Source organism: Sinohyriopsis cumingii, chromosome 2, assembly GCF_028554795.1.
Source record: "Sinohyriopsis cumingii isolate HCF-2022 chromosome 2, ASM2855479v2, whole genome shotgun sequence".
In the NCBI taxonomy this organism is placed as follows: domain Eukaryota; kingdom Metazoa; phylum Mollusca; class Bivalvia; order Unionida; family Unionidae; genus Sinohyriopsis; species Sinohyriopsis cumingii.
This window is the reverse complement of record NC_142962.1, coordinates 111,817,693-111,838,277: the sequence shown is the minus strand read 5'-3', so window position 1 is coordinate 111,838,277 and position 20,585 is coordinate 111,817,693. Positions and strand designations below refer to the sequence as shown.

Sequence of the window (20,585 nt, the reverse complement as noted above, 5' to 3'; positions counted from 1 at the left end):
AACACAAGTTTTAAATAAATTTAAACAATCCGAAACACATTATATTTACAAATTCAACTTGAATAATAATAATAATAATGATAATAATAATACTAATAATAATAATAATAATAATAATAATAATAATAATAATAATAATAATAATAATCATATAATCATGTTAAAGGTGCTCTATAGGAAGGTGAAATAATTTCGAAATATGTTGCTTCTCCATGCATGAAACTCTTTAGAGAAATCCCTAAGACTAAATACTACATTGGTATCTGCAAAGTGGGACTCAAAATTTAGGTCAGTAATACAGCGATTATTGACTATGAGAACGGAATGGGTGAACAGTGTTTGTTATTCTGAGATATGTAGGCATTGCCCTTAAAAAGGTCATAACATACAACAATAAGCCTCACTTTCGTGTTCTTGGAGCATTCATGGCTTCTAAAGACCCACGTTGAGTCTCTGTTCTGTTTCTAATGTTAAGTTGCATCGTCAAAAATTGCCCACAGTGCGCAACTTATCCTCTGAACCAATTTTTTGTCATTATACCTAACAATGTCAATATATGGGAGTGTAGCGAGAATCTTATCCACTACTGAGTATTTGTGTTACAGTGATACAGCTTTAAAAGTGATATTCTTTGGTAAGGCACTATATTATATATCATAATACATAAATTCTTACAATCCATTTTCCTTTATTACACAAATTATATTTCTCAAAAATACACCTTCTGAAAATTCCTCCCTCTCTAGAATTACATCGTAAAATTTCCAATAAAGATTAGTAAAGTCTTGTTTGCTGTTGATTATCTTATGGATGTGGAAGCAAATTAGGATCGATATTTCCAGTAAAAGAGTACATCGTGTGAAAAATGATGCAGTGGCCTTCTCCCTGTCTACACGGTGTATTTGTATCTTTTACTGATTTACGTACATACACTCATCCTGGCAGTCAGCAAGACATGCTAAACCAGTTATCTAGCGTGTTTTCGGTAATGTAATGTTTGTTGACAGAATTAGAAATTACAACCAACATAAATGGGATTATTATTGCTAATAAAAGCTGTGCCAGACAACAATCGAGAGTTTAAAGAAATGGAGACTCCAACGTGACAGGCGATAACCGTAAATGTATAGCACTACAACAAGGATCTGATATCATCATTGCTTGAGCCTGCTTTGCTCGTCCTACCTGTTGGTAAATGTTTGAGATAAAATTGTCTTCTGTATTCATTGTGGAAAGGGCGTCAATATTTAAAGCGAAAATCCTTTATATCAATTGTTGACGCTGTAGTTGCTATGTTCACGTGATTACACAATCTTATAACGGGTTTATGTTATTTTATTGTCTACAAAGTTAGAATTAATTGAAGAAAATACAATCTAGAACTTAGAATTACTTTGATTATGATAATATCTCAAGAATTGTTTATACCAAGTTTACCATCGCTGTAATATATGTACTATAATATATACATATCATTTATGAATTAATACTACTATACAATTCATTTTAGCAGGAAATAAGTAAGGCCGATCTGATGAAGGAAAGTTCGCTCTACCCATTGAATCAATATGCTTTCTTGTAAAATAACGTACTCAGATGTTGGTTTAAAGTTGTATTTGAATGTATAAAACACTAGCCTTATGTTATTTGTATATAGCAAGTCTTGCAATTACCAAGTTATGCTTGTGCATCTCAACTTTAATGCCATTCTTTATGCAAACGTAGGTGCTACTTCTTTGCATTCGGACTACACAATGAATGCACAATCTAATCGACCTCCATCTTCATCTGAAATAGACGGTAAGAGTCAAATTAATACATAGTTAAATTAAGTAATATATTCGTGGCATTATAAGAGAGAGATGTGAACACACACATCTCGCTCTCTTTGTATATATATATATATATATATATATATATATATATATATATATATATATATATATATTCTCTACCCGTTAGATTGACAATATATTTTGTATATCTCTCTAAACATATTTATCTTGCATAATTTTGATATCCTCATATCTATGCATTTGCTTAGATGAAGTAAATGTTTCTTAAAATGTGATTGAATTCTGTCGAATATTTCATGTGGATGTAAGGGACACTAAACAAAATGGATGCAAGATGACTGAGTGTGACAATGCATTATGTGCTCGTAATATGTCTATACATTAGAATAAATGTAAAATAGTCGAAGTAATTGCATTATATGTCTTTGTATAACAATGCCCTCCAGGATCTTTCAGCAGGTTTGGTATCACACAGCTCGCGACATGTTTTCAAACAGTATTCTCGGCAAACTTATACTTTCCTCGAACAGTACAGATTCAATAATTAATTGAGCTCATATCATCAATGTTTATGTCACAGGATCGTCTGTAGGTCTCACTGTTCTCCGCGCTGCAGTCGGTGCATTTGTAGGACTCCTTGTCATCAGTGTGCTTCTTAATGTATATTTTCTTCGAAAGAAAAAGAGGTAAGATACACATAAACACACTTGTATCCACTGTGCAGAATATGAAAGACAACATGTGCCATGTTTAGGAAGTTAATGATGACCTGTCCGCTTCATTTCCTTGCAAAAGTTATAAGTGATTAGAAAGCTTGAATACAAATAAACAGCGTTCACATAAATGCCCTTAAACCAGTTTCCTGGTGTATCAGGTCAAAAATATATTATAACATCGCACTTGAAAGATTTTCATTTTTGCCGAACTTAAATGTATGAAACATCTGCCAACGACTCAAATATTTCCAGAATGTGACTAAACAAATGGTAATTTTTTTTAAAATTCGTTTCGTAAGGTACACATTAAACAAACTAAATAAGAGTCTTGAAAAGGTGCTCCAATTTCTACATATACTATTTTGTACGTGTTAACAATTATAAGAACTTTCAGCAGTTTGATTTTATTTATTTTAGCTCATCTACAGATTTGACTCGTTTAAGTGGTTTAAGTATATTTTTATATTCCAATCAACACCATGGCAATCTCTCTCTCACTTACTCTCTCTCTCTCTTTATATAATATATATATATATATATATATATAGATTTAGATATATATATCGTGGCATCCGTCCGTCTACGGGAGACGATAGCGTAGCTCCAAAATAAGCTTTTTTATCCTTCTTTCTTGCTCTCTTTTCAGCTTGTTTTATTTTTCTTTCTTCCTCTGCGGTTTGAACTCCCTGCCTAATAGCTAGAAGCCAGCTGGAACGGTTGTTTGCACATCTCTGCCAGTCTTCATATCCATCTTGCATACATCTTTGTAGCAGATGTGGTTGTCAAGTTTATCGTGTACCTTCTGCTAACTCACTGTATAACAGGTCGTTGGCTGTTGATGTTGGCACATTCTAGAACCTCTGTGTTGAGTACTTTGTCCTGCCACTGGATGTGCAGAATGCACCGCATACATCTCAGGTGGAAGCTATAGAGTTCCTCTCGTATCTTGCATATGTGGTCCATATTTCGCTGCTGTAAAGGAGTGAGCCGAGCACTCAAGCTTAGTAGACACGCAGTTTGGTCTTCTCTGTGAGGTTGGGGTTGTTCCAGACCATCTGGTTAAGTTTGGCCATCACTAATGCTGCCTTGGCAATCATGCAGTTCACCTCAGAGTCCATGGAGAGTGAGCTGGAGATGTTGAACCCGAGATATGTGAAGTTCTCGACAACTTCTAAATTGTACCAATCGATGGTTGCATAGGGAGGGTGGTCTGAGTCCTGCGCCGTGACGTTGTTTTCTTCAAACTGATGGTCAGTCCAAATTCCTTACAAGCGTGGCAAAGGCGGCATGCCGTCAGCCCTGGTATGGATGTACAATCCCTCGCTGCAGTCCTTGAATGCGTACTGGAGAGGCATGGAGAAGAAGATGGAAAAGAGCGTCGGCGCAAGGACATATCCTTGTTTGACTCGGCTGATGACTGGGAAGGCTTCCGGTGATGTGCCATTGAAGTAGACTGTGCTGTGCATGTTCTCGTGAAACGACATGAGGACAGCAATCAGACGTGGGGGGTGGGGGGGCAGTCGATCTTCTGCAGGAGTCCACTCCGACTAACTAGGTCAAACTCATTCGTCAGGTATATGAAGGCAATTATAGGGGTATCTGCTGCTCGCGACACTTCTAGTGCAGCAGCTGACTTAGTGAGAAGATCATATTTACGGTTGACCTGTCAGCTCAAAATCCACACTGGAACTCTGGGTAGGATCTGCAAGCGCGCCAAGGCAACACGTCGAAAGCCTTTATGACGATGTTGAGGAGGGAATGCCCCGGTAGTTGTTGCAGTAGCTACGGTCTCCATTATTTTTCTACAAAGTGACGATGTTGGCGTCACGCATGTCCTGTGGTTCGCATCCCTGTTCCCAGCAGTGGCAGAAGAGTATGTGCACGTGCTGAGGCACTGCTGGTATTCCGCTCTTGAGGACTTCAGGCGGAATGTAGTCGCTTCCAGGTGCCTTCCCATAGGTAAGGCAATCGAAGACTTTTACGAGGTCTTCCAGGGTTGGCTTTTCGTCTAGCTCCTCCATGTCTGGCAGGTCTGGAATGGCGTCCAAGGCGATGTCGGTGACTTTGTTTTAGGTTGCATATAGCTCGAGATAGTGCTCAACCCATCGCTGCAGTTGTTTCCACTGGTCTGTGATTGCTTCGCCCGTCTTGAACTTGAGGGGGCGGTCTTATAGCTGGGGGTTGGAGGTGGTGGGCCTGTCGCCTTCTTGATACCCTCATACATTACTGTTACATCCCCGTCTCGGCAGCTGTCTGTATACTGTTGCAAAGGTTCAGCCAGTAGGTGTTGGCACAGCCGCGGGTGGTCTTCTGGGCGTTATTCCTTGCAACCCTGAGGGCTTGTAGTGTTCTGGGGCTAGGTGCAGCCTTGTATGCCAGGAGGGCTTTCCTCTTTGCGTCACTCAAGGGCTCCATCTCCTCCCAGTTTGCCTCATACCAGTCGACATTCTTTAGCTCCCTCTTCCCGTAAGCTGTGATGGCTGAATTGTACATAGTGTCACGGACATGGGACCACTTGGAGTCAATGGTGTCATCAGGTGTCGCTTTGGTGAGGGATTCTGCAGCTTGCTGATGAACTGCTGTGTTTTCTCTGGGTTGCTTGCACACGAGGTGTTGATGCGTGGGTGACCATTCTTCTTGGCATGGTGCAGCTTCATGGGTAGTATTCGCACCTTGTTGGCCACGAGGGAATGGTCCGTGTCGCAGTCGACATTGTGGTAGCTGCGGGTGAGGAGGTCACTGGTCAGTTCTGCACGCCTGTTGATGACGAGGTCTAGCTGGTGCCAGTGGCATGAACGTGGGCGTCTCCATGCATTTGAAGAAAGTGGTCACACATTGGCTGTTTGAGCAGCACATATCCAGCAATCGCTGACCATTCTCGTTGATCTTGCCCCCTCCGTAAAAGCCGAGACAGGTGGACCAGGCCTCATTGTCAGCTCCCACTCTAGCATTGAAGTATCCAGGTAAGTAAAGGCCTTCATTGTTGGGGATACTGGATATTGCCTGATCCAGAGCCTCATAAAACTTGTCTTTCTCCTCGTAGGTGGAGCAGAGGGTTGGGGCGTACACGCTGAAGATGTTGACTGAGCCTAAGGATGTTGACAGCCGGAGGGCAAGAATTCTTTCATTACCTGATGACGGAGGTTCAATGAAGGCGATTAGCGTGTTCTTTACGGCAAAGCCTACACCATGCTGCCTATACTCATCCGAGGGCTTCCTCTGCCAAAATAACGTGTAACTGACTTCCCTGATGCTGCCGCCGCCAGCTAGTCGGGTCTCCTGGAGGCAGGTAATGTCGATGTTCAGTCGGGAGAGTTCTCTGTCAATGACGGCAGTCTTCCGTGCATCGTCAATCTGCTGTAGGTCAAGGGTCTATCCATGACACATGGTCCTGATGTTTCAGGTTGCAAAACAAAGAGTTGGAGTCTTCTTATTCTTTTTTTAATTCTTTCCTGGTGCGTAGTTTTGTGACCCACTTGTCGAGATGGTTCTCTAACTTCCACGCACCCAGTGAAGCGCACAGGCCATGGCGGGCAGCACCTTACTGACTGTGGGCTACCCATCTTGAGTCGTGCGGTAGCTGTCCAGTGAGAACTGGTGATCTATCACACCGTCAGAACTAAGCGCTGGCTCCAAGCTCTACGCCAATCGAGCTTTGACTTAGAACCGGTACATTGCTACTTCTCGTGTTGTGCAGACGCCGTACGACGACTCTGGAGTGAATGGAGCTATAAAGCCAGGGCAGGGTGGTATGGAGAATTAGCTATTGTCTATGCATCAGATCCCCCTCTCCACGTAGCTGGTGGGCCCAAGGGAACGACGAATGCCCATACAGCTTGGCACCAACGACGTCGGAGGATTTGATGGAATGACGTCTAAGTGACTGTCAGACCGCCTTAGAGAATCCGTCTCTTGACTTACTCCCATAGCCTTTCGCATGCTTGGGTATAGGCAGCAGAGGTTTTGCATATGAGTTTTCCTTGTCCTAGATGAGCTACCGTCCAATTTTTACGAATCCCATCTATCCGAAGCAACTGAGTTTAAGGCGCCAGTGGCACGCCTTCACCCCTTCTCATGTTATTGGAAAACGTGGTCTGACGAACTTCAAATCTAAGCCACTCGCGAAGGTCAGGAGCTGGATTTTAGTTGACAGAGGCAATCAGAGACGCAAGCCGTATGGAGCATTTCTGGAGGATTAGGGGGCTTGTCCCCCAGTCCAACCCCGCGGAATGTCAAGCGCAGACGACTAAATATATATATATATATATATATATATATATATATATATATATATATATATATATATATATATATATATATATATATATATATATATATATACAGCCTATATTAGATCAGCAAAATGCTTTAACATATAAACTTATAGTTATATATATATATAAACACTATGTTTAGTTATATATAATAAGTAGTTATACATACTTGGTAAGCAAATCTTCTAAGCTCATTGTCATCATGATATGTAAAGGTCTTTTCGATCTCAATATAATCTTACTTTCCTGTAATCTATATAAATACTAGTTCAAGTTGCATTCCTTTATTTATGAATACCGCTAAAACCATGCAGAATAAAACCCATACCTTGTTATATAATATAATAAGTACTTTTTTACATATTTTTTCCATTCCATCTTTGTTAGAATGCAAGCGAAGGATCATACAAGTGAACATTGTGCAGAATTGAGATAACAAAAGATGTGGAGGATGGGCACAATCATACAGTATCCGAAGCGATCAACAATGACATTATATAACTCGTCGACATTATGAATACCTTTTGCTGATTAGTGCTCAGCAAAAGAAAAATACTTTTTTCAAAACATTTTTTCTATTATTCTAAAATGTTTACTTGTACCGTGTACATTCTCTTGTTTTGGTAAAAGAGTTATGTGTTGAAAATCGCATTTAAATATATACGATCGCCGGAATTTTTACTTACTTTCTCTATGACTTATCAATTTGTTTTTAAATTTCGTAATACTATTATTGCAAGTATTTATTTTTCATTGACATAATCTTCTCGTGTTTAACATCGTTATTACTTCTCTATGTGATGTACACTGCTACTAATTTGTTAAACAACATGAACTTAAAAACCTCCTTCATTATACCAGCACATTCAGTACTTTAAGATAAAATTGCAGACTTTTACTTCTTTCATTCTGCCACCCGACTGAGGCCTTTAATATACGCAGACTTGATATGATGTAGATCCTATTCATCTGGCCAATTTAGTGGTTGTTTTGGGTATCGAGCTAGTCCTTGTTTGCCGGTCACAGGACCCTAATACCTAACAAGGTATATATACATATACATATATATATATATAATAATAATAATAATAATAATAATAATAATAATAATAATAATAATAACAATATTGGAAAAAGAATTGGATAAAAGCAACAATCTGTATTTATTCTGCAAATTGAAATCGGCAAGCCTAAGTCTCCAAAACCAAGTGGGTGATTGCATTGAGGTCCTATTCGACGCGTAAGCTAACAATGAAGTTGGTGCAAACACGTGTTACAGTTTCTATTTTCATTTGTCGAAATTGTGGGGGATATTCAAGGGATAGTACAAGCATTTCTCTACTTGCATTATTTAGCTTCTTGTCTCCTCCTTTCCCACACTGCGATTTGGATTGTTTTGAAACAATGCACTCAATATGTCTGTTTGACATAGATGTGCAATCAAGTTTTCCTGAGGCCCATTTTGTGGTGCTTCGCCATAAAGCCTCTTTAGAATGATGGTACCGAATTTTATAAGCTATATATATCGTTTGTACGATATATGCAACAAACGATATATGTATTAATTATGTCCAGTCTACTTCTGGAGAACATTTTTCAATTTATATCTTTTCTAAGTGTTATATGTTTTAATTCAACATCGTTTTTTTTACCTTGTTGTATTACATGTATCTACTAGATATGTACTGAATATTGTATTACCTTGTATTTATCCTAATGTCTTAAGAATTGTTGCATATGTGGTGTTTGCTTTGTAACAAATATTTGTTCAAAAGAAGACATCCAAATTGGATAGATGAGCATGTTTGTGAATGTATGTACGTCTAGTTAAAACTTGCAGAGACGACAATATATAGCAGATACGTTGGATTTACCTTTACCTTTGCTGTACAACTTGTATTGTCCCCTAAAATAACAACTTAACTTACACAGAAAATAGTTTATGCTGAGACAGCAAGATGAAACATCTATTCGAGTAAAAGAGAATCGGTGCAACTGTCGAGTTACCACATAGTGGTATTTGTATAATCAACTCGAATATACATACGTTTTCCAATGAAATTAAACAAATATTGTGTAAACGTTTATGTGTCTTATTACATCTCTTCGCTACCAGTTTCCGTATATCGGAAACATGGTCCAAAGAAAACTCTGAGTATCAATATCGATGACATCATAATAATGTTAATAATGTTAAAGTGTTTCACAATGGTGAAATGGGTCAATTGGCACTAATAAACCTCTCTCAAAGTAGATGCTTGTCATTGCCATTGCCAGAATGATGCTAACTATGCAATCTGTAGCAAAAGCTGCTAAAATTCTGGATGACACTAGTAATACTACCAGATAAGCAGCACATCGTTGTTGTGTTCCCCATTGTACGTCAGATTCACGATGTGATCCAACAGTCCATTGCCATTTAGTTCCGAAGAATCCTACATTGAAAAATCAACGAGTAACTAAGATAAGGTGAGACGAATGCCCATTCCTTCCAGTGATTATATCGATTTTTACTCAAGTTTAAATGAAGGTTTGCACTTCGATATTTGTTTTCGAAATATGATGTTATGTCTTATATTTCATTTTTTTAAAACAATTACAGCCTTCTTTTACCAATTTATATACATATTAAAAAAAAAATTCTTTCCAAATACTTGCTTTATTTTACCTTGTACAGTTAAAACAAAATTTCGGTTACTACTCAATAGTAATACATTCGCACAAGCCTGAAATATGTCTTCTTAATATTGTGTAAGAGTCATTGTATTGAACCTATTTTGTTTCTTCGCATTGATTAGGTTACAAAGTTAATCGTAGTGTGCTCAAAACATTTTGCAAGGGATGATTACACGTCTTGGACACCTGTATGAAAGAAAATATGCCCTGAGTCAGTACCATCAATCTTTGATTGGATCCGTGAATAGCTATCCAGGATGCCCATGAAAAGAAAATTACTTGCTTATGAAGAACCACTTACAGTTTCTAAAAGGCAATTAAAATAAATTGCTGTTTCGTTTTCGATATTATTTTCATAGTAATATATATACTTACCTGGATGAGCTTAAATCTAAATTTAAGGACAAAAGTACATAATACACTAATTACATCTTCTTAATAACTAATTAATTCACTAGTATTTTAAACTTAAATTTAAATTTATTAAATCATGTCACTAATGCAATAGTTTCGTCGTATTCATTCAACATTATAAATTGCCGTAAAATACCTAAAAATATTGTAATATTAGTGTAGATAATTGTTGTCATTTACCACAACAACAAAAACTGGTTTATACTTTAAAACAATTTTACAAAACGACCCGGAGTGTGGGATGGCCGAGTAGGGTTGGCCGAGTGATCTAAGGAGCTCGGCTTTACATGTCACTCACATCTCACCTATATCAATGTCACGTCTAATCTGTGTGAGAAATCTTACATGTATTATCGGGAAGTTCTTCCTCCACCAAATATAATGGCTTCCATGACATCATATCACACATTAAATATGGCGTTAAACCAACAGATCCACAAAGGGACGAGGCAGTAGTGATGCTCTTTTTATGTTCTTCCATCAGTCCAGTGCATTACCGTTAGCTATAATAATAAACAAGCTCATATAAATACACGGTGTAATAGTTTCCACCCCTAATCTAACTTGCGACAACACGTACCATTGTATTCATTTATTTACATAGCACCCCAACTCCCCACCGCCAGATGTAAGGATATGAATGAGTTTTGATCTCAGAGAATGGTTAAAAGGTCAAACCGGTGCAATTATTGACTACATTCGAATTAAATGATAGATACGGAATTGGTAATCAAGGATGCTTTTTCAGATATGAAAGAAAACGAATATAATGTGTAACTCATAATAACACAATGGTTTATTTTTTTCTCTCTTGCATGGCCGGGTACAAGATTTGGAACCTTGGAAAGATTTACCACTATGAATATACATTGCACAAATAAATCTTCTCTTCGTATCTATCCCTCGTGTTCGCTGTGGACCACCATCATTTATCATTGCTGTCCTATTCTGGTTGCTTGAATTTATTTATTCGCATCACATTTCATAATGCTCAACTTTTTTAATTATACTTTTCTAGTTAGGAACTTTCAGTCTGAATGTTTCGATTTATTATATTCCATGCAAATTGGGTCCGGATTCTAGGGGCTGCGATGCAAATTGTAAAAGGCAGAAGTATAATCTTTATGATGATATAAGATAATTAAGGACTCAGTAACCATGGCAATATTACCTGGACACAAGCATCTGCATTCGAGCCTAACCTCTATAAATCCCCAAATATTGTTTCGTTCCAGTATTATCACTCACGAGGAAACTAACCACTAACATAAATAGTTTAAAAGTCATAAAGTAGGTTTTGTATATAATCGTATAAAGCCACGACGTAATTATATATGACACGATGATACACGTTAGTGTGTGTGTGCGTATGTGTGTATGTGTGTGTGCGTGTGTGTGGTATGTGATAACTCACCAGGACTGCATCCCAAGATATAACAATCATCGCTGATAGTACAATACAAGCATATTTGTACTACTAGAGACATTTTCGTTCAGAACACAATCATTACAGAGTAGTTGCAGTTGGTTAGTGATCCTGACTAGTGACGGGAAGAGTACAGGGTCCAATCCGTTCTACACCGGTTGGTCGTCATTATATTTCCCTGGGTAAGGCATTACAGCATGAAACTGGGAGATATATTCTCTACTATCTAGACTTTCCCAGAGGAAGACCCAATCAGAGACCGTCACAACAATACACACACAGACGTATCAAGAAATTGAATTTCAATCCTTGGATTATTGATTGATTGCCAGCGTCCAAGCTGTTACATTCTCGAAGCCAGGAAGATAACACATGTAATTAAAACATGGAAAATCTCGGGACGGACGAATTGAACACCAGTTGATACATGACGATCAAGATGAACACTGTTAATATCCTTATTCCGTCATGCTCTGTATGATATAATGTTATAGAAGATCCTGATAAGAAATTTTAATACTAATATTTCGTAAAGGAACAGGCTCTGTGACGCCTGGAGCGCTTGTTTCTTAAGTGGTTGGCGCACAAGTGAATACACACTACGTATGGGTAACCCATTGTGTTGCGTACGATGTACCTACGACACAAACGCCGGTCCGTAAATATAATATTTCAAGCAACATGGTGTTCAAAATGTTCACCCGATTGGTGAAAATGACCTTCCAGACATACATGTTGAAGCTACTAAAATGCTATTTCAAAATACAACAGATGTTAACAGTTCGCTGGCTCACACATACAATTTGAAACATACATATAAACATAACTCATAAACGTAATATCATACTTGCCATTTAAATGTTGCATTTGAACACTTCTTATGGTATATTAACACTTGGATAGATAAGAACATGCATTTTTGGTTGTTTTTGATGTGTGGTAAAAATAGTTGGTTTGATCTTCTTCAGGATATAGCTGTTTGGATGGGACTAAAAATGTTATTCAAACAAAGTGACAACTGGTTCCGGATAATTATTTAGACTTAGAATATAAGGGGTCTGTTCTTTACATTAATTGTTCTCATTTTGAATGGCAATGATGAGGCACAAAGTTAATGTCATAAAACGCAGTGAAACAGTCCATTATTGTACAGTTCCATCAGTGATATTAAGACTATTTCTGCTAAAGATAATAAATCTTGTAAGGATATGAAGAGAAAGGGTCTCTTGTTTGATCAGTGGTAAGAATAGTCAGTAGTTATATGTAATTGAGGAGGATCAGATGTGAAACTTGGGGGTCATACGATAATTCCAATGTTAAACGGGCATATGGATTAACATGGAAATGTGTTTATGGGGTAAAAAAAAGTGTTTTAGGGTCAAATGGTAACAGTGTTGTAAGTGGTGGACCTCGACGGTGTAAGATTTGACCTCAAGAAGTGCTACTGTAGGTACGTATGGAAAATCCTATTCAAATGACTTTGAAGGCCTATCATGGTGTAAATTTTCAACTTTACATTTGTCAACATGGTACTTATCTTGATCATTATTAAGAACAAGTGAAACCATAATTGATAACGTAAGGCCGGATTGAAATGATTGACATGTTTCAGAAGTCTAAGATCGCTTTACAAAAATCAGAGCGTTGAGTATCTATTCCATTCATAAGAGAGCGACGCGTGATATCTGATGCCGAATATAGATGGGCCAGCTTTCGTAAGCAGTTGGTCATTGCGACATGGTTTAAATATGTCTGAACCAAAACGGACGATGTATTCAGTTGAGTCTGCTGTGAATACGCGGAGTGATGGCATTAGAGACACGAAAACAACTGTCATATTTCCAGATGAATATTTTTTCAAAGACGTTTTCGCCTGAACCAATAGTAGGATTATCTTCATAAAATTATCTCTGGTAGAATATTATAAAAGAGAACAAAGGAAAACTGCAATAAGAGGAAAGAAGAAAGAAAAAAGATAAAAAAAGAAGAAGAAGAAGAAGAAGAAGAAGAGAGTGAGTGTGAAGGAGGTTAGAATAATGAAGATGAAAACTTAATGTTGTCTGTACGACACTGCATATTAGCAGAATTAAGGTATCTGAGACAAATGTATCAGACTTCGTTAATTCCACCAAGAGAAAGATACCTTCAAGTCCTATGCTTTCCTACTGAGCTATCCCTACATCAACGCTCTCTACCACAGTGATGCCAGCAGTAGCGTATATAAAAACATCAACAGCAGAAAGACAACAGGTATTATTTGACTGTGGTAAGGGTTTCATATATATTTAGAACATCATGTCAATCCCTTGAGTTTGGCAACCGCAAACAACTAACGGTCCTACACTAGAATACGCACATCACTAGTAAAGATATATATATATATATATATATATATATATATATATATATATATATATATATATATATATATATATATATATATATATATATATATATATATATATATATATATATATATATATATATATATATGTATACATCTTAACGGTTGAAAACTCAACTAAAACCTAAACCCCTCCCATTTTGGATATGATATTTGGTCGCTGGAGTCAACAGTTGTATGGGTTGCGTGCTTGGGTATTGTATGGTAAAATATTTTTATTTAAATAGTTTGTTTGAGTGATTTCATCTTCATTTGAACGTACACTTTCTCCTGATGGTGGTTGTGGGACACTAGAAAAGTCATTCATATTGGTGTGTTGGATGGTAGATGGCAGATATTCCCATCCTAAATGCCTGCATCATAGATACGAAAACCGGGAGCTGGATTGTGTATATGTTATATATAGGCATCACAGGTGGGTGTTGTGGATTGTCTAAGTGTCTCTGTGTGCATAGGGTGTTGGATGGTACAGGTGATGTGATGGATATTATATTAGTGAAATTTCTAGATGCCAATCTAAAAATTAAGGACAGTTTTTAATGTCTGGTATATATATATGGAATGTTAGTGATACATTCAGTATTGGCCAATAAAAATAAAAATAAAAAATACTGATAATGTTGAGTTTCCATTGAAGTTCGGTATAATTTCGTAATTTGATAACATATTTTGATCTGATCAATTCGAATATTAATGTTCGACATTTTCTCATTATCAGCTAGAGTCCGGGGGATTTTGGTAATGTTATATCTACTTTGGGTCTACGCCAATGTTGTCTAATATTCCTGGACACGTGTAGTCTCTATTAAATTATGAGATAAGTTTTAGTTTTAGCATTAGTTTTAGCCACGTCCATTTCATGGTTGGTTCTTCATTCTCTATAACTATTTATACATCGTTAGAATGACGCAAATTAACTAACACTGCTAACATAATTTAGAAGTATAAGTAATGCCATATATGAATCTAGGAGACAATCATATTGTCATTACGAGACAGATAGCTAGCACACACGGCGAGCTAGATATCATGTGCCATGTTATTTTAGCCACTTCTTAGAGTGTTACTACGTAGCCCACAGTGAGGTCAGTCACTTGTAACACTGCTACCCACTGATCCTCAAGTGTCGCTCCCATATTAAACCAAAGGACTGGTTCATAGAGGATTTCGCCTTGTACACAAGTGTTATTCCTATGAGTAACATAATTTATTTTGGTGTTTGGACTGAGAAATGGAAATCCTAGACAAGGGATTATATTTTTTGTCATGATTGACAATGCCCATATGCAGTATTCAAAGTAATGCTGCTGGATTAATTACATGACAGTAAGAATCACATCATATATTCAGAGCGCATCAGGAATACACCCGAGTAGATTCATAGGAGCGTGACCCAATAGTGTTTGACACGCTCGGGGTTAGTGAATTTTTTTCTCGGAATAAATGGACTTCAAGAACCATCTGAAGAAGTGGTATTGAATTTTGAAAACACTCATTTTGCATGTGTTTTTCATCGGTTGATGACATTCATGGGGGTGATCAGAATATGGATTCTGCTTTGCCGATATCCCAGCGGGATTTCGCAACATTATATCCGATTTATTATTTCCAACTGGAACACTTGGATTTGTTCAGAGAATCAGTCGTTGATATACACTTCCGAGCTCGTGTAACACGACTGCCCGCTGGTAGTTGAAGATCAGTTGCAATTATCTTCTCAGATAAAGCAATGCTAGAAGACGTCAGGCGTCGGCGGACGCATGAGAGTCGTTGATGTCCCAGTGGAAAATATTTAACTGAATCCGATCAATAATTAAATCGCCAACGATATTATGATAATGATATTATTATGTCATATCAACACGTGAATCGTAATTTGACCCCTGGTCAGATTAAAAAGCTTGAGAGGCAGCGAAGACGAAATTTAGAATATAAATACCGCTCAATCATCGGCGTAAAAAGTCCCAGATACACTATCAATGATAAAACGTCAGCTCAGGTACTTCAGTAACGCCAGGAAATCAAGGACTGGCGTGTTGCTAGATCATTCTGCGGCCGCTATTAATGATATAGCAAAGACTGGTGGTGTATTTCCACTTCCGACAGCTATGCCATCACTGATTGCCGTTGATGCTGCGGTTGTTGAAATATCAGATGTACATGGTGCTGTAGGAACTTCTGATGGGATGGCATTGAATAAAGCAACAGGACATGGCCTGACCTCATAAAAGGGTCCTTCCACAAGTGGAAGGGGTCAAAGATTGCCAATAATCAGACCCCATTCATGGTATGATCGAGGTCTAAGACTGCCGGATGAGATTTCTTAATACCTTTAATACTTTTGGCTAATTTTGATTTACTTGATGTTCCTAAGCGATTAAACATAAAACTTATATGCGTGAGCAGTTACCGAAATAAAACAAATCCATGGTGAAACCGGTATAATTAGTCTCGATGCATGTTCTGGTCCAGGTAATCATTGGGATGCATACGCGTTTGATCAACGTGGAGTTGTTCATTTTGATTCCTACAGATTGGCACCAACAAAAGAATTTGTAAACTATAGTGGCCCAGCCAGTGACATACGAATATGATATTGAACATTACCAACACAGACATTAACAGATCCAGCTATGCGTGGTAATGAATCGCTAGCGATTATAGACGCTGTAACAAGGGCATCAGCACCGCCTCATAAAGTCGTACACGCGTTCACTAGAGAATGGTACACAATTGGTTGTAATAAACAGGGTAACAGTTTACAATAGTAGACATTTACGAAACATGTGGTAAAGACAAATCTCTATGTGACATTGATTTATCTAAATATGCAACACGAGATGAACTTATCTTTTGCGTCTCACCAATGTTGATCAAAATGAAGTAGTTGTTTTTCAAAATCAGTAATGACGGTTAAAAACGAGCAATACACCGTTTGCAGATATTATTCTGCGTGTTTCAGGGGAGAACGAAGATGACTTAATGGAATTACTAAAACTAGTAAAATTAAAATTTCGGATGAAGCAGTTTTAACACTCATGGGACAAACTTCTGGACGCATTAGGTTGAATGGAGATATATTGTATTGCGATCTCAGCATAAGCAGGAACACAATTATCAATGTAAGAGAACCTAAATTAGATGATAACGTGGTAAAAAAATGTATGGGGACAACAACGATACCACGATCAGAACTGAGATCAGTAAATATGTGATAAAACCGGTGGTCGAGCGATCGCAATATGGCCAGTAATACAATTACTGGTCTTATATAACCATAACTATATGATAATATTGCAACGAATAAATACGTGGACAACAGCAACACCATAATGATGGGTCGATCGCGCTCAGACCTGAACATGCTAATCATGTAAACACGTTTTGGGATTTTCGGAAAAAACATAGATATACTCACCGATGATTTCTTTGTAAATCCAAGATTTGCCAGCACAAAGCTGCTCGCTCACATCTAGAAAGATTACCGATCGTGTAGGTCGTCCAAAAACCCAATAAGCGATGTATATAAAGTAGCGTCTGGATCAGCATTATGGACATTACTCAGTGGCACCATCAAACATACTGCTGAGGATATCGGTGTGCGCAGGATTTTAGTATTCGGTGATGTAACATTTACAATATCTACCACATTTTCACGGCGTTATCAAGTTAACTGATCTTCTGGATCTATGTTAGTAATATGAGAGTAAAACAAAGAGGTGAAGAGGAGACATGTTTGGTTCTACCCGAATATTAAGGCTTGATCATATTGTACTATTGGTGTATTTAATTCTTCGCCACAATACCACCTACTTATAGTGTTAGTGATCTATATAATGACCCGCCCTTGTACGAGGACAAAGTATTGACGTTCAACGTTTTAGATATGAACAAGTATGTTTGTGGCAGACCCAGCTGAAACAAACACATTAATGTGCATACAGAAAAACAAAAAAATAAAAATATATCACAGACGTATCGTTGTTACTGACACAATTGTATACGCTGAATACGCCATAGTGACTATAATCAGAACATATATAACAGCAACAGCATTAGGAATTGGTGTTGCCGTTATAGTAGGTGCTGCCTTTATTCTTAATATCATCTGAAAGAAGCTATCCACGTGCGCGGCTGTTCAATTACACGATTGTACAACTTTGCCGTCAGCTCCAACTGCTCCACACGCCAGATTATCATCACTTATATCATCTTGGATCAACGATTGAATAATATCAGATTAATAATTCGCAGAAATGATTATTGTGTATTATGAAGCAAGTGGAAACGAACAACAATCAGAATTCCCCTGACATTAAATGTGGGACATAAGATGAAAAGGATTTAGATCTCAGATTTAAATTTAAATCAGGTGTAAATAATAATGTCTCAAACTAATTGAACACTGTAATTAATATTCACAAATTGTCGCTAATACAGCGCTGTCAACAACCACGATTAAATCAGCAACGTGAACCGAGAGTTTGACGTTAACTTCCCCACTGCCGTCCCATCCAGAGAAATACGCTAGCGCATTTTAAATTACAGCTGGCCACATATCAGAGCAAAGTCATTCGATGGGTTGCCAACAAATAATTTACTAGTATTTGCTTATTAAAAACAACTTGATGGAACACCAGACTTGAATATTGTGAGCATACCTACTGGCAATTTTCAAATCAAACAGATCAACGACGAATTTCAAAGCAGAAATAAATATTTTACAATAATTGCAAGATAGCAATATCTGTGCATGAGCCAACGTTTTCAGCTGCGATATAAATATCAACGCCTGGTCCTCAAGACCAAAATTTTGCCATCGATGTATATCAAACTTCGACCAGGCATGTGCTTGGATGGTCAGAAATGCCACCACCAGTACCACCGGCGCCACCACAACATCATGTCCCAGACAAGCAAAACTATCGCAGTTGTTATCCACAGACATGAACGAATACACCAACAATTATCTGAAGAAAATAATCATTATACAGATAGAGAGCATGAACCACGTTTAATCTGACCTCGCATGTGCTCGACCACGGCCAGTGATTGAAGCCAGCAGTTGATTTAGTACATATGATGGCACTAGATAATCACATAAACAATTATTCATCAACAAATATTTGATCACCGATGATGAGTTGCCGACGTTTAAGGCAGTCCGATTCAGCATTGAATAAATGAAGAAAGACGTCAGCGACATGATCGATGAATACTACCCAAAAATTGTCTATGCATGGAAAGCGATATCGCCGTCTCCATGTATTCTTAAACATAAAAACGACCTAGCGAAGGCGGCAGAAAGGTGTATCCAGGTGTTATCAACATGACATCGACGATATATGTTAACCGAATTGGTGATAATGTTGTTGGTAAATATCAAGTAGATATTTAAAAATCCAAACAGTCACAGTCTGGGATTGCATCACATGGCTATATTCTTTATTCGTTTACCTGTGAAGTCCCCCTGGACATTTGACTGTGTTTGGACATGTTAATCTAGTTTATTTACGATTTCTTAATCCGCTTATGTCACGGATACATTTCAGACATACAGACCAACACAGACGCCTGCTTGATTTACGTGAATATTCTTTCACGTTAAGTCTGCATTCCCGGAGCAGGCTGCCCTCAGAGCGTTTCACGGTCCACCATAAACCCACGGGTGTTTTACACGAGGACTTTGTCAGTGACGTTACAGTGTTTCACATTGTACGTTCTTTGCAGTAAAAATACAACAAAAAAAATTGCTATCCCCATCCTGACAAAATCATGGACCATTACATTACCCATGATATAAATCATGGATCTTTGAAACCCCGCTCAATGATTAGCAAGCAGAGCAGTAGCTTTCACATTCCGATACCTGTTAATGAAATGCACTTTATTATTAGCCGGTCTCATTCCAGTACTTCATGATATATTCAGCTATCAGTGTCACAACTTTCACTTTCACAATCTGATTGACTACAATCAGGCGATTCACATTCTGGCTATTTAAGATCATACATTATATTTTTCAACTGCATTAAACGTGAACCAATAGTCTTTTTTGTATCTTATTACGGAGACAGTTATAATCCCATTCGTTCCAGTGCAATATCAAGCGGGACACAATCTTGGATTTGTGAATCATCCATGCAAGCAAAGGAAATTCTCATAGCATTTTAAAACAATTAAATAAACCTATATTCGGTGGCTAGTGTTTACTTCCTTTCGGAATTTCGTTCTTTGATTGTTTCAAAATCATCTGTATTTTCTTCAGGTCAGAAAGTTGTATAACATCGCCATGTAATTTTTCACATGTAAATGTTGTTTTATGTTGCTGGTAAGACAGAGCTATTTGCCGTTCCAGGATGTCCCTTCACAACTTCAATGAGGCTTATTCTTTCTGCCATTTTATTTGCCATTACAAGGTGTCCCTTCACGGTGTACTCTTCAATGAGGCTTATTCTTTCTGCCAGTTTTATTTTGCCGTTCAATGTTTTCCCCTCTCGTTTTGAAAGTTTATTTGCCGCTTTATGGGTTCCATTCATGGGGTACCTTTCAATGAGGTTGTTTCTTTTCTTTGCTTCTGGCTGGCAGTTACTTGCTGTGTTTTTATGAAGTACCCTTCAATAAAGCCTTTCTTTTTCTGGTTCCTGTGTATTTCGGTCTTCTATGTATTTCCGACTATTTGTGGCGCATTACTCTTACTATCTATATTTACCATGAAGCGGGGGTCTCCTGTTTTTCTACCTCATGGTGGAGAGCACTTAGTGTTATCAGCACACTTCCCGGTGAATTCTTAGATGCGAAACAAAATTCCTGAACTTCAGAAGCCTGTCCAAGTAGTTATTCTAATAGTATAAAGTCAACATGATATATACTGACCAC

The 20,585-nt window shown here is 37.7% G+C and overlaps 1 protein-coding gene across 1 annotated transcript in view; it reads left to right on the top strand.

The window, feature by feature from the left end:
• The window catches only part of LOC149805616 (low-density lipoprotein receptor-related protein 2-like), a 46,558-nt gene extending 36,599 nt beyond the window's left edge, over positions 1-9,959 (top strand). The window contains exons 14-16 of the mRNA XM_089950256.1: positions 1,726-1,800; positions 2,377-2,482; positions 7,174-9,959. Coding sequence (XP_089806382.1) covers positions 1,726-1,800; positions 2,377-2,482; positions 7,174-7,222 — 230 coding nt within the window. The 3' untranslated portion in view covers positions 7,223-9,959. The remainder of the gene's footprint in view (positions 1-1,725; positions 1,801-2,376; positions 2,483-7,173) is intronic.
• Positions 9,960-20,585: the final 10,626 nt, after the last annotated feature.